The sequence below is a fragment of the Hyaloscypha bicolor genome, assembly GCF_002865645.1.
Source record: "Hyaloscypha bicolor E unplaced genomic scaffold K444scaffold_118, whole genome shotgun sequence".
Lineage (NCBI taxonomy): Eukaryota > Fungi > Ascomycota > Leotiomycetes > Helotiales > Hyaloscyphaceae > Hyaloscypha > Hyaloscypha bicolor.
Window position 1 is genome coordinate 1741657 of NW_020194620.1, and position 11550 is coordinate 1753206.

Below are 11550 nucleotides of genomic sequence, written 5' to 3' on the forward strand. Positions count from 1 at the left end.
CTGTTTGACTGGAATCTCCTCTTAGGTCGCAAGCTCTTGCCACATTCACAAGCCGGCCAAGATGCTCAACCGAGAGGAGTAGAGTCATAACGTGGTTACGAAAAAGGCACGTGGCAGAGTTGGCGGTGAAGAGGAAGCCATACCCCTCTCCTTCAAAGACTCCTGCCCTCCCCCGTCGTCATTCAAGGCTGGTGTCTATGGACGCGTCATAGTTTGTCAAAATTGTAAGAGAAACAGCGAATCTCTTTTCAGACGGAACAGAAGAAAGAATCAAAATGCAAGAGTGCAGCAACGGCTCGCTGGAACCGAACATTAGAGAACGTTGAGCTTGATACTCCATGGTTCATAGAACCAATGATCCCAAATCCAATGAATACAATTGCAACATACTTTGCACTTCGCTCCAACAACTACCCATCTTTGCAATCGCCCTCCCTCCGGCTATCTGATGGTAGACTGACGATTGCAACATTCCCAGCTCACACTTCCAATTATCAGCATTTCCCGGGTTCACTTACCACTCGCAGCTCTCTCACTCTTCCCTGCCCATCACTTCACTCCCATACCCCTTTCATGGTCTGTCAACCTTGCTTCCATTTCCTCCTTCCTCCTACAACTCCCGATGTTTCCGAAGCATCCGCATCTGCACTCCCTCCCCCAACCCCCTAAATATCTCATATAACACAAACCTTCCTCCTCGTCTTGACCCCCAAACAAGGAAAAACCTTGATCTCGCGTCGCCCAATCGCAAACCTTCCTTGTTCTCCGCCTACACCATAATAAACATGCATGCCTTCACCTGGGGCCCCAGCTCCCCCAACTCCCGATCCCAAATCCCAGGAATAGCACCACTGCAATAGCAAGCCTTATATAACTCACCTCACCTCACCTCACTACACCGTCACAGTGACGCATTCCACAGTCCACAAACTCAAATCGAGGCTCAGAACAAGACAAGACACGACGATACATGCAGCTCCAGCCTCCAGCATCGCTATTTTCAGCGAGAAATACACCTTTGAGCGCAAATTCAAGCGCGTGCGAGATAGATACGCGCCGTTGCTTCGTACCCAGCACCCAGGATATGTCTCAGGCAGGAGGCGTTGGGAGATGTGGAGTGAGGGTGACGTGATCTGTCATTCTGTACTGTAGGTATGTCTTGGACTCGAGTCGACATGAGGTGAGGAGTTGGTGTTTAGGTGCAAATCAGGAAAACGCGAGGGGGGAGATACGGAAGCTAAAGATGGTGGTCTGCCGAAGACCGGAAGAATATTTACGTGGGGAAGATGGAGGTGGGGATGTCAAGAACGTTGGAGGTTGGGTTGGGACACTGGGCGCATGCGAGAACTGAATTTTGGATACGTCGTTGGAGACCGAAACATAGAAAACACACGTTTTTATGAATTTCAAGTCACGTACAATTGAGACAATCTGAAAATTCCATAATCATGCTTTTATTCTTTCTTTCTTCTATTTTCTTCTACTCAGACAATACAGCAATGAGGCCGAAGCCAGTCGACGCGGATTTGGGGTATCTCAAGCTCCGATGACGATAGCAAGCCAACCCCCCCTAGAAACCACGCCCCAAATGCAAGTTCGAGCCTAACTCCATCCATGATGTGAGCATAATAAGCGTGATGAATTGCTGAAAAGAAAATTGAAACCAGCCAAGAACAGCTGGCAAACAGGTTGTAAGGAGTGATGCGACGATCACCTCAAGTGAACGTAGTCTTGTTGCATGGGGATATCGGAATCTATCTTTCCATCCTCATCACCGAAGTACTCCTCATCGAGGTCATCAGAGTCGACATCATCGCTACCGATTTCTTCGTCCTCGTCGTCACTGGATATATCACTGCCTTCTTCTGGCGATGATTCTCCATTTCGAGCAGTGATGTTCCGCATGACGCTCGCCTTGTGTCGGTGGGGCAATTTGCATCCTTTGGTGGTACATGTACCTGTGTTGCTGAAATCCGGACATTCATAGACATGGCGCTCTGTGCAGCTTGCACCTTTCTCGCAATAGCCATAGATACCGAAGGGTCGACAAACTGAGGCAGTTGGGGAGACCCGGATATGGGTATAGCGACAATTCGAGTTGGAGCAATTGCCTTTTGCAAAGTGCAAGCAGGTGGGTGTTCTCTCTGGGGTCAGTTCATGTGAGAGGTCACAGGAATCTCCACTTGGACAAGATCCCTTCTGAAGAAAGTCTTTGCACACTGCAACCCTTGTCGGATCATGAATATAGCGGCATCTGGGGCCTTTTGGACAAGAACCTAAAATCGAAAGTTGTGTTAGCTGCAGCCCAAGTCGATCATCAAGATTGAGAGCGTAGAATAACGCTCCGCTGAGAAGAAAAGGAATACCCGTAGTTGTGAATATCTTGCAAGGCTCGTTAATCTTTTTAACGACCCCAGTTCTCCTGCCACGAAATAGATTAGCTTTGCGGCGATCTCGAAAGTCGATGCTGATCGAACTGCCATTTTCCATACCGGTAAGCTTTGATAATTCCGGATCGATACATGTTGCCACTTTTGCTTCTGTAAAAACGGACACCCCCAACCAATGCTGATTTGGGAGTGGACTTTGCTGCGTTAAGGTCTCCTGGATACTGTAAGCTCATGATTGATCCACCAAGCCCAACGGTGTCGCTGGCGTTTTGGGTCCCTTCCTCACCAGGGACTTTGACCAGTTTGCTGCCGCCTTGTACCACTCGAAATCGGATGCCATTCACATCCAGTTCATTATTGGCTGTCGTTCCAGTAGCGCGCGTCGAAGGACCATTGTAATTTCCTCGTTGAAGGTGCTGGACGATTCTCGCCTTCTCGCGCTCATCTCTCTGCTTCAATTTCTGTTGCCGAGTTTGCTCTATAGCTTTTGCTCGCTTTTGGCTATCTTTCTCGAAGATGGACGTATTGATGAGTTGAAGGTGGCGGTCTTGCTTCGTGACCCAAGCAGCTCCTGCATTACTGTCACTGGCGGAAGGTCGTTCAGTCTCATTGGATGCGGATGCATCAGTTCCTGCCGCTGGCGTATTACCATTCAATACAAGTGTTCGATTTCGGTGAACTTGAGGGGTCTGCCCTCCTCTAGGGTATCCGCGAGAGGGATAGCCACCGCGGTTTGGTCGCCATGAGGTGCTTGGTTGTTGGTATCCTTTTTGATCAGTACTGTAGGTTGTCGATTGCGTGAGACCCTCCATACCTCCGTACTTGTTGTTTCGCGCGTAGGGATGGGATCGAGATTGCTGATCTGTGTTCTGTCCATTCTTGTGTCGATTTATTTGGCCCGGAGCGTGACTTGTAAGCTCTTGCTGGCAAACAGGTGAGCGTGTGGCGAACTTACCGGCAAGCTGACTGATCTTCGCGAGGAGGACATCTTGATCGTCTGTGTCCATGATTATTGTATTCCCTGTGGTTGGTCAAGAAGCTCGGTATGAATGCTTATGGCTGTTGTTGTAGTAGTTGTTGTGGTTACGAAGTTTTGTTATTGAGGAAGGAAGCAAGTTCTGAGGTGAAGGCGTTCACAAATAGCGTGGTGACACCAACCTTTTAGCGCGCATTTAAAGAGACGACGAGTGGCAAACTCTGGCCTATCATTGACATCCTTGTCCCATTCACATCCTCGTACACCAGGTATTTTCCCCAGGCGACCGCCAACAAAGAATTACCGCCGACGACAGAGGCACTGCACCTCAGCTTCTACATGGACGAGCTTCGGTAGTCAAGCAATCCACGACAATGGCGGACCCTCTCATCAAGCCGGATCCGGAAAACCAAGGCGCGTCACCGGGGCCGTTCAGCGAAGATGATATCTACGAAGATGCTGGAGACCTAGAATTTAATACAGATCCCCACTTCCAGAAGTTGTATCTTGCGCGAGTACCGAAGTTTCTATGGGAAGCATGGGAGAAGCTGGACGACGATGCTGAGATCCAGATTGGGACCATCAGACAGACGCAAACTGTAGTAGACGGGGAGACGAAGGTATGCATGGCCTTGTCAAGATTGGTATTGCTGTTGATGCTTACCTCAAGTCCAGCAATTTCTTTCTATGCTATTATCCTCTAACCTCGCAGAGCATCAAACTGTGCCCAAGGAGTACACGCTAGACGTAACGGACGAGGCTGTCAAAAATACATTTGTTTTCACTGAACAAGATCTCCCCGGCTTTAAGTCGAAGTCGAAGCAAAAGTTCGATCCCGCCAGCGCGAATATGCCAGCTAGGCTGACACGCCCGAAGAACGACAAACCGATTTCCAAGCAGCCACATGATCCTAACAAACGCTTCCAACCATACTTCAGGAAGGCTATACCAAGTCAGTGTTCTGATATTGAATTAGTAAGACTCTAGTTAACGTCCCTCATCAGAACGCACAACTATTGCTGGGAAAGTAGCCCACGAAGTCAACTGCATTGCTGTTGAGAATGCAGAATCCGAGCGTCTTATTGCTATGCGAACGTTGGAAGCTATGCGCCCAAAGAAGTTTACCAAGTTTATCAACGAGGACCTGTCCGTCACAAGCAAGGACTTCATTCAACCTGGTACCATCAGCGCCCAGAACGCATTCCAGACGTTCATCGTAGGTTTACTTACCCTCCTTCCGAGTATTACAGCTGACAGTAATGTAGAAAACGAAGGGCCCAGCTGCAGGTCAACGACCACAACTCATGAAGACTGCCCGTATGCCACAGAACGAGCTGCTGGATCGTATATTCGATTGCTTCAAGAGATACAACTATTGGTCTATGAAGGCTTTGCGCGCAGAACTCCAGCAACCTGAAGCCTACCTACGAGAAACGCTGGAGAAGGTTGCGGTGCTGGCAAAGAGTGGAAGATTTGCTACACAATGGTCATTAAAGCCGGAAAACAAGATTGCCAACTATGACCAGATTGGCGATGCGGTTGCGCCCACGGCAGAGGGAGATCCGGGAGGAGACAGTGATATGGGCGACGAGGAAGATGGAGAGGATGAAGATGACGTAAAATTCGAGGACGTGGTCTCTTAGATGGTCGACTGGCTGGCATCTATTCTCGTGACATTGCAAGGCGTTTTGGGTCGGGGGGGACGTCTGCTGGTCTGCATGCGATGGCGTTATGCATGCGGGATGCATTTGCGGTGTTTTCACAGTCAGCAATCCCTGAATAGGGGCAGAGACGCATGGTCTTCCTTCATATAGGGAATGGCATAACCCATTCTATAAGCCAAGATAGCGTGTAGTAATAATCTCAAAAGATCTCAAATTGGTAGACAATGGGAATGCGTGAAATTATTCTAATAATCAAGGAGTGTTAGGAGAAGCCTATATACGGGACAATTTGCTCCAGAGTCCAACCATTGTATCAAAGTTGTATGGCCAAAGATTCACAAGAATTCTCCAGACATGTTCCAATCTTCAAGACTTTTCCCTACAATTCAAAATGCCAATATGATCCATCAAAACCAAACGACCATGCCCAACGATGCAAGCGATACTCAAAGCACCAAAAAGTACAAAAAAACAAATATCTTAATCACTACGAAACAGTCCTCTCATACCCCACCACCCTCTCATTGGCAATCCTCTCCACATTCTCCCGACTCCCCTCAATAGCCCACCCAAGATCCCTCTGCAGCCCACTATTCACAAAGTCCACCGTTCGCAAGCCTTTTATCCCCGTTTCCTCCCTCTGCGCCTCCCTCAGTAATTGCCTCACCCTCGTAGTATTCAACCACTCCGCATGCCGCGCCTCAAGAAATTCCAACTCTCGCAACTGACATATCAAAGCCGATGAGTGCATCCGCATAAATCAACTCTAGCTCAGAAGCTTGCCAAGTCCAGGATTTCGGCACGTCAGAAACGAAGGTGATGACTGCATTGCTCTGCTCCGGCTCGCAGATGTAGAAGTTTGGGGAGGGGATGTCAGTCCTGGCTGGACGCGGGTTTATAGGCGATATGACCATGAATCAGACGCTAGATGAAGCCGAGACATCTTGAGGCGTTTGATCCTGGTGCAAGCTCCTAAGACGTGGTACATTGTACCGATGGGGATGTCTCGAGTGTGGTGGAAGCTTGAGAGGAGTGGACTTGGGGTGGGGTGAGTGCTGCTTAAGAGAGAGAATGGCTGTCCTCAGGTTTGTTGTTCCTCTAGGGATCTGTAGGATAGACAGGTACAAAAACTTGGGCCGTATGAGGACCGGCCAAAGACTTCAAACATTTGGTGGTGATGGTATTTGAATTCGCGCCACCCATCCATCTCCATGAGTTTTCCCTCATTGTCCCTGACATTCTGAAATCTGCTGATGTCAAGGGAGCGAACCATTCGAGAGCAGTGCGGGCGATTGACGACAATGAATGCGAACTGGAGGTACGTTAGTCCTTCTTGAGTTCAAACCCTAGAAAGGCTCCTTGGTCTTAGGGAACTTACCTGTGCGAATCGATACGTGGATGCAAATTCTGGCTAACAATCGAATTAGTATGGGAGAGATGCAGGAGGGAGCTCAGGAGCTGAGGATCCGGGCTCTGGAGACAAACGCGTATGCAATCTCCCATGAAGCTCCTTGGCTCTGAGCTCCCAAAATAAAAAACAGCAATTCGGTATGGAAAATAAGCTTACCTCCATGTAAAGGTACTGAGCTGCCGACTCACTGAATTTTGAATTGCACAGCATCAGACTAAAGAGCCCCTTCTGCGACAGAAACTGGCAGATACCTTCCAACATCTCAATTGGGATCGTCGACGTCAATTTGAGAATGAGCGTAGCCATTAGAAAGATTTTCGGTTGGGCAGCATAGTGACAGAAAACGATGGCGAGAGAGTGCATGGCCGTTAGAGCACTCTGCCGCTTGCAATGCGTGGGATTCTTCCTTTTGTCTTAACCTCCTGAAGAACATGTTAGAAATGATGTGAAATATGGACTGTAAAATTATATGAAACTTGTGCCTACATCTTGTAGGTCTTTAAGTCTTAAGAGCAGAGAATGATGATGATGTCAAGTCCAGAGCTACGACTAAGAGGGTGTTCGAGAAGGACCAGACGATGACTTTAAAATGTACAAAATTACATCAGATAAAGCGGAAAGTATCAAAACACACCTATGACGTCTCATTGGCCTCGCTCCAAGAAAGCGAAATCAAATGAGTCAACACTCCCTTTTATAACCCTAGGAACTCTGCGGGGCAGGTGCCTGTATGCAAAATATAAAAGAGTTGAATATCAGGGGAGGAAATGAAACGATTATTCAGAGCGATGCAGCTACATATGTAGGTGTATGGGAGGTGGTATTCTAGCGCTTCCACGCAAAGTGGAAAAGAGTTGAGGCCTAGGGAACTCGAATGTTCTCATCCGAGAGGAAGGGTGGAAGATTATTTTCGTTCCCTTATCATGGCACTTCAACTCTCAAACAACATAGCTCTATTCGCCAATGAGCTAGGAATTTCCGTGACATTCTCCAAGTATCCACATAGTTGTCATTTAAGTGTGCTTCGCTGATAAGGCGAAAACGAGGTTCATTTTTAGGACCGGACTCTATGGCCAGAATTTGAACCGAGGATTCCTCACCACGGCCGAATATTAACCTCGAAAGGTTCTCTGCATTGGACTGCCGGAATATCAGGTTGATGATTTGTTCTAGAATCGCCAACAATAGACGCATGTCTTGAATTTTTCACACTCCTACTTTCAACTGACATCAGCGCATGTTCCTTCTCCGTGATAGAGGAGGGGTCTCGTATGAGAGCTCACGCCTAGCTGAGTGATGTCCCGGTGCTAGTTACTGAGCTACTGTTTCGATGTAACTCAAAGAACTGAAAAGAGCCCCTGACTGCTCAGCTGAGCTGAACTCACCAGTACTGGGAAACAATAGTTCTTTCTTGGTGGCCGCTACTTGCTCAGAATCCAAACTTTTGGAGGTGGGGTTGAGGCTTATCGACTGATAACAAATCCGAGGAGGAAAAGGGGCAGCGGTTATTTCGAAGACTCGGTTGCAACTTCCATTCAGTAGATTTTGTTTAGAGAAGCGGGTAGGACGGTCTTGCACAGCCTCCGTGCAACCATGGTTCATCTGAAAAGTTGACCTGTTTTCGAGGACCACAAGGCTGACATAAGGTCATTAATGGCAACTTCATTGGGTTTAGTGACTTTTCAATCCCGTGCTCTGGGCTCAAGTGTCCCCAACAGCTCAGGTACGTTTGAAATGACTTCAACATAAACGGGGAACTACTTGGATTGAGGCAGTGCACCAGTCCGCCATTTTTTGCACTTCTACTCGACGGAGGGCCGCGAGGAAAGTATCTCAAAACTAAAGACGGATGTCAACGTGTGGTAGAGAAACAAGCTTCCCCACGTTCCACAGAAAACCGGCCTTGGGAGTTCACTTGAAGTACCCAAGAGAAAGGCTTGAAAGCGGACGAAGCCTGCACAGATCAGCCCGAGATAAAGAACAACATTTGAATAGATTAAAACTTCAGATTTGGGTTTCTGGTGATGCGGGCCAGACCACCTTGGAGAGCTGGGCTCCTTGTCCGGCCTAGCATGGAAATGTTCTTGGATTTCTCGGTCCTCAACGCCACTGCAGAAATGCAAAATTCATGGATCCGAGTTTACTCGTAAGGTGCCGAGACTTCTTAGATGAAAATGAATGCCATCATGCATACCTCAGGGGTTTGCCAATGTAGGTGTGATCACTGATCTATCAAGAAAGCCTTCCTTCCAAGTTAAAGGCAGACATTGGAAAATGAGGAGATTTTGTTTTCGAAGACTGGGAAATTGACGGCCACGGCTACACGGCCTTCAGGGGTCTACAAGCGAAGCCACTAGCGTGTGTTGCCTAAAGCTCCGATGAAGCTCTCCCCGCGATTATCTTCAGCCTCATCAAACAAAATTCATCATTTCAACACAAACCCATTTGATGAGCGAAGCCCAGCCCTGACAGTACGATGGCTTCCCCGAAGGTTTCTCAAGCTCTCAAGAAGATTGCATCCTCTGCAGACAAGCAACAAGGCTACGAAGCTCTTCTCAAAGACATCCGCTCGTTCTCCACCCCCACCGCCCTGTCCAAAGACCTCATCGCAATCCTCGACGCCATCTTCGACGGCAGCCTTGGTATCGTAGCCACGCGATCTCTCGGTGTCGCCTACGTCCAGACCCTGACATCCGTCCCCAGCAACGAAGTCAAGATCGAAGTCGGCGAATACGCTCTCGAAAAATTCCAAAGCCAAGCCTCTTCTTTCGAAGAACAAAATGCACAAATCCGCGAGCTTATGGCAACAGCCTATGAAGATGATGAAGATTTCCTAGCCTCGGCGAAGATCCTCTCTGGAATTCCGCTAGAGTCGTCACAGAGGAAGGTCACAAACGAAGATAAAGTTCGGTTCTGGATTCGCATCACAAGAAATTATTTGGAGGTTGATGATACCACGCTCGCAGAGCAGTATCTTAATAAAGCTAAGAATTTGATATATACGGTCGATGATCGGGATCTGAATCTGCACTTCAATCTCTGCCAGGCACGAATTCAGGATGCGAGACGAAACTTCCTGGCTGCTGCGCAAGGGTACCAAGAGATCAGTTTAATGCCTGTGATTGCTGAGGAAGAGAGACTGCACACTCTTAGCATGGCTATCAAGTGCGCAGTATTGGCTCCCGCAGGCCCTGCGAGAAGTCGTGCTTTGGGAAGACTTTACAAGGATGAACGGGCGAGCACGTTGGAGGAGTACAGCATTTTGGAGAAGATGTTCCTGGATCGACTATTGGCTCCTGAAGAGGTCGAGAAGTTCGCAAAAGGGTTGGCACCTCATCAGCTGGCAAAGACGGGAGATGGAAGTACGGTCCTACAAAGAGCAGTGATTGAACATAATCTGAGAGGCGCATCGAGGCTGTATAACAATATTAGCTTCGAGGCTTTAGGTCTGTTGCTAGGGTTGGATGGAGACAAGGCTGAAGATACGACTGCTAAGATGATCGAGCAAGGCAGATTGGTGGGCCGCATCGACCAGATCGAGAGAGTTATCTGGTTTGAGGGTGGAGAAGCAACAGGAGAGAAGGGAAGTGGCAGAGCAGAGGGTGTGGTCGGACGAGAGTTGAAGAAGTGGGATGCCAATGTCCAAGGATTGGCTGAGGAGGTTGAAAAGATAACTTCTGAATTGCAGTTGCGATATCCTGTGAGTCTTATCCTTGAGCTAAACCAAGATTATATGCTAATGCCTCTTTAGGACTTCGTGGCAGCAAACTTGGTTGTATGAACCTGGCGTGGACCAATGAGATATGACACGGCGTTTATACGGACAAGCATGGATGTGAGGAGCGTTTGACTGGTATCATTGCAACGGCGTTACGAAGAAAATGAGACCAGGATTTGTCAAGATAGCAAAATAGAACGCAATTTCTTCCGAGATCAGGTCACTCAGCAGCCAATTCTCTTTTCTACAACTCCATTCTTCCTTCAGCATCCTGTACTTCGCCATCGATGCTCTGAGCTTGAATGAGTCCCGTGAGTCTCTCTGCAAGTAATTTCCCAACCAAATCATATCCCTTCGGCGAATAATGCACAGGATCACCCCAAAGCTCACTCCTCTTCTTGTCAGGGATACCCCGAAACGGAATCGCAGTGTGGAGATCGAAAGTATAACTTGCTTCCATCAGCCGCCTTCCCGCCCTCTCCCTCATTTATTCTAACTTACTAGTTCTCATCTTTATGCTCCATAATCAACTTATTGAGTTCATCGCCGTGGGCAGTGATCGGTGAATCATCAAATCCGCATTCCGGTACAGTGAGAGCCAGGACTTTCGTGCCGTGGTTCAGGGGAATAGCCCATACTTTTTGCAAGGCCTCGTAGATGTCTTCTGTGTCATATTCCATGGAGAGGTCGTTCGTGCCGCCGAGGATTATGGCCCAGTCGTAGGGATTGTGAGGATGAGTTTCCTCATCTGTGTTGGTTTCTGGATTAGAGAGGCTCAGAAGGTCTGTATGAAGTGAGGGTTGAGAAGCTCTACTCACACGCCTTTTCCATCCGTGGCAGGAAGCTTCCTGGCGGGGAAGTGGCTCGATCGCCACTCACGCCTTGATTGTCTGTTGTGATGTTGAAAGATGGAAAGGCTTCCTCCAACGAGGACTTCAGAGCAATCGAGTATGGATGCGGATGTGGCCTTCCCAGAGACATGCCTTCTGTCAGGCTGTCGCCAAAGCAGAGGATATGGAGTGAGTTGGCGAAGAGCATTTTAACTACTTGCAATGAAGGCTTCCAAGTAAACTCTCGACAGCTTTTCAAGGCTCAATGTCCAATATAGGCCTGGGAAGTTCGAGCGCGCTTAGCACAGGGGAACGTCCGAACGTTCGAGAAAGTGGGTTGAACTCAAGAGCTTGACTGTCCTGAAAGCTCAATGCGGACTCGATACAGTGAGTGGTGACTTGAAAGCTTCAGTCGTCCATATCGATCGGAACAATCGAATGTATTGTTCCGAAACATCATTTGAGATGTTTGAGTTTCCACACTTCCCCAGGCCGAGGCTGGCGATACCGCAGCGCACGCCACACCACTGGCAAGCCTCCACTCCACTTGCAGATTTGACA

At 48.4% G+C, this 11550-nt stretch overlaps 4 protein-coding genes across 4 annotated transcripts; 2 read left to right on the forward strand and 2 right to left on the reverse strand.

Annotated features, from left to right (window-relative positions):
- Positions 1-1440: 1440 nt before the first annotated feature.
- Positions 1441-3397, reverse strand: K444DRAFT_567251 (uncharacterized protein; the record flags this gene model as incomplete). The annotated part of the gene is made up of 5 exons (XM_024877161.1): positions 1441-2276; positions 2367-2422; positions 2493-3156; positions 3205-3299; positions 3342-3397. The coding sequence occupies 5 exons, from the start codon at positions 3395-3397 to the stop codon at positions 1711-1713; spliced, it is 1437 nt and encodes a 478-aa protein (XP_024733452.1). The 3' UTR covers positions 1441-1710.
- A 340-nt stretch (positions 3398-3737) lies between these two features.
- Positions 3738-5263, forward strand: K444DRAFT_694164 (uncharacterized protein; the record flags this gene model as incomplete). Its single annotated transcript, XM_024887856.1, has 4 exons — positions 3738-3986; positions 4042-4318; positions 4371-4582; positions 4632-5263. The coding sequence occupies 4 exons, from the start codon at positions 3741-3743 to the stop codon at positions 5007-5009; spliced, it is 1113 nt and encodes a 370-aa protein (XP_024733453.1). The 3' UTR covers positions 5010-5263.
- A 3654-nt stretch (positions 5264-8917) lies between these two features.
- K444DRAFT_535710 (uncharacterized protein) lies at positions 8918-10222 on the forward strand (the record flags this gene model as incomplete). The annotated part of the gene is made up of 2 exons (XM_024875312.1): positions 8918-10141; positions 10193-10222. 2 exons carry the CDS (start codon positions 8918-8920, stop codon positions 10220-10222), a joined length of 1254 nt encoding a protein of 417 aa, XP_024733454.1.
- A 181-nt stretch (positions 10223-10403) lies between these two features.
- On the reverse strand, positions 10404-11197 carry K444DRAFT_536139 (putative GDSL-like lipase/acylhydrolase; the record flags this gene model as incomplete). The annotated part of the gene is made up of 3 exons (XM_024875352.1): positions 10404-10608; positions 10661-10907; positions 10978-11197. The coding sequence occupies 3 exons, from the start codon at positions 11195-11197 to the stop codon at positions 10404-10406; spliced, it is 672 nt and encodes a 223-aa protein (XP_024733455.1).
- Between the last annotated feature and the right edge of the window lie 353 nt (positions 11198-11550).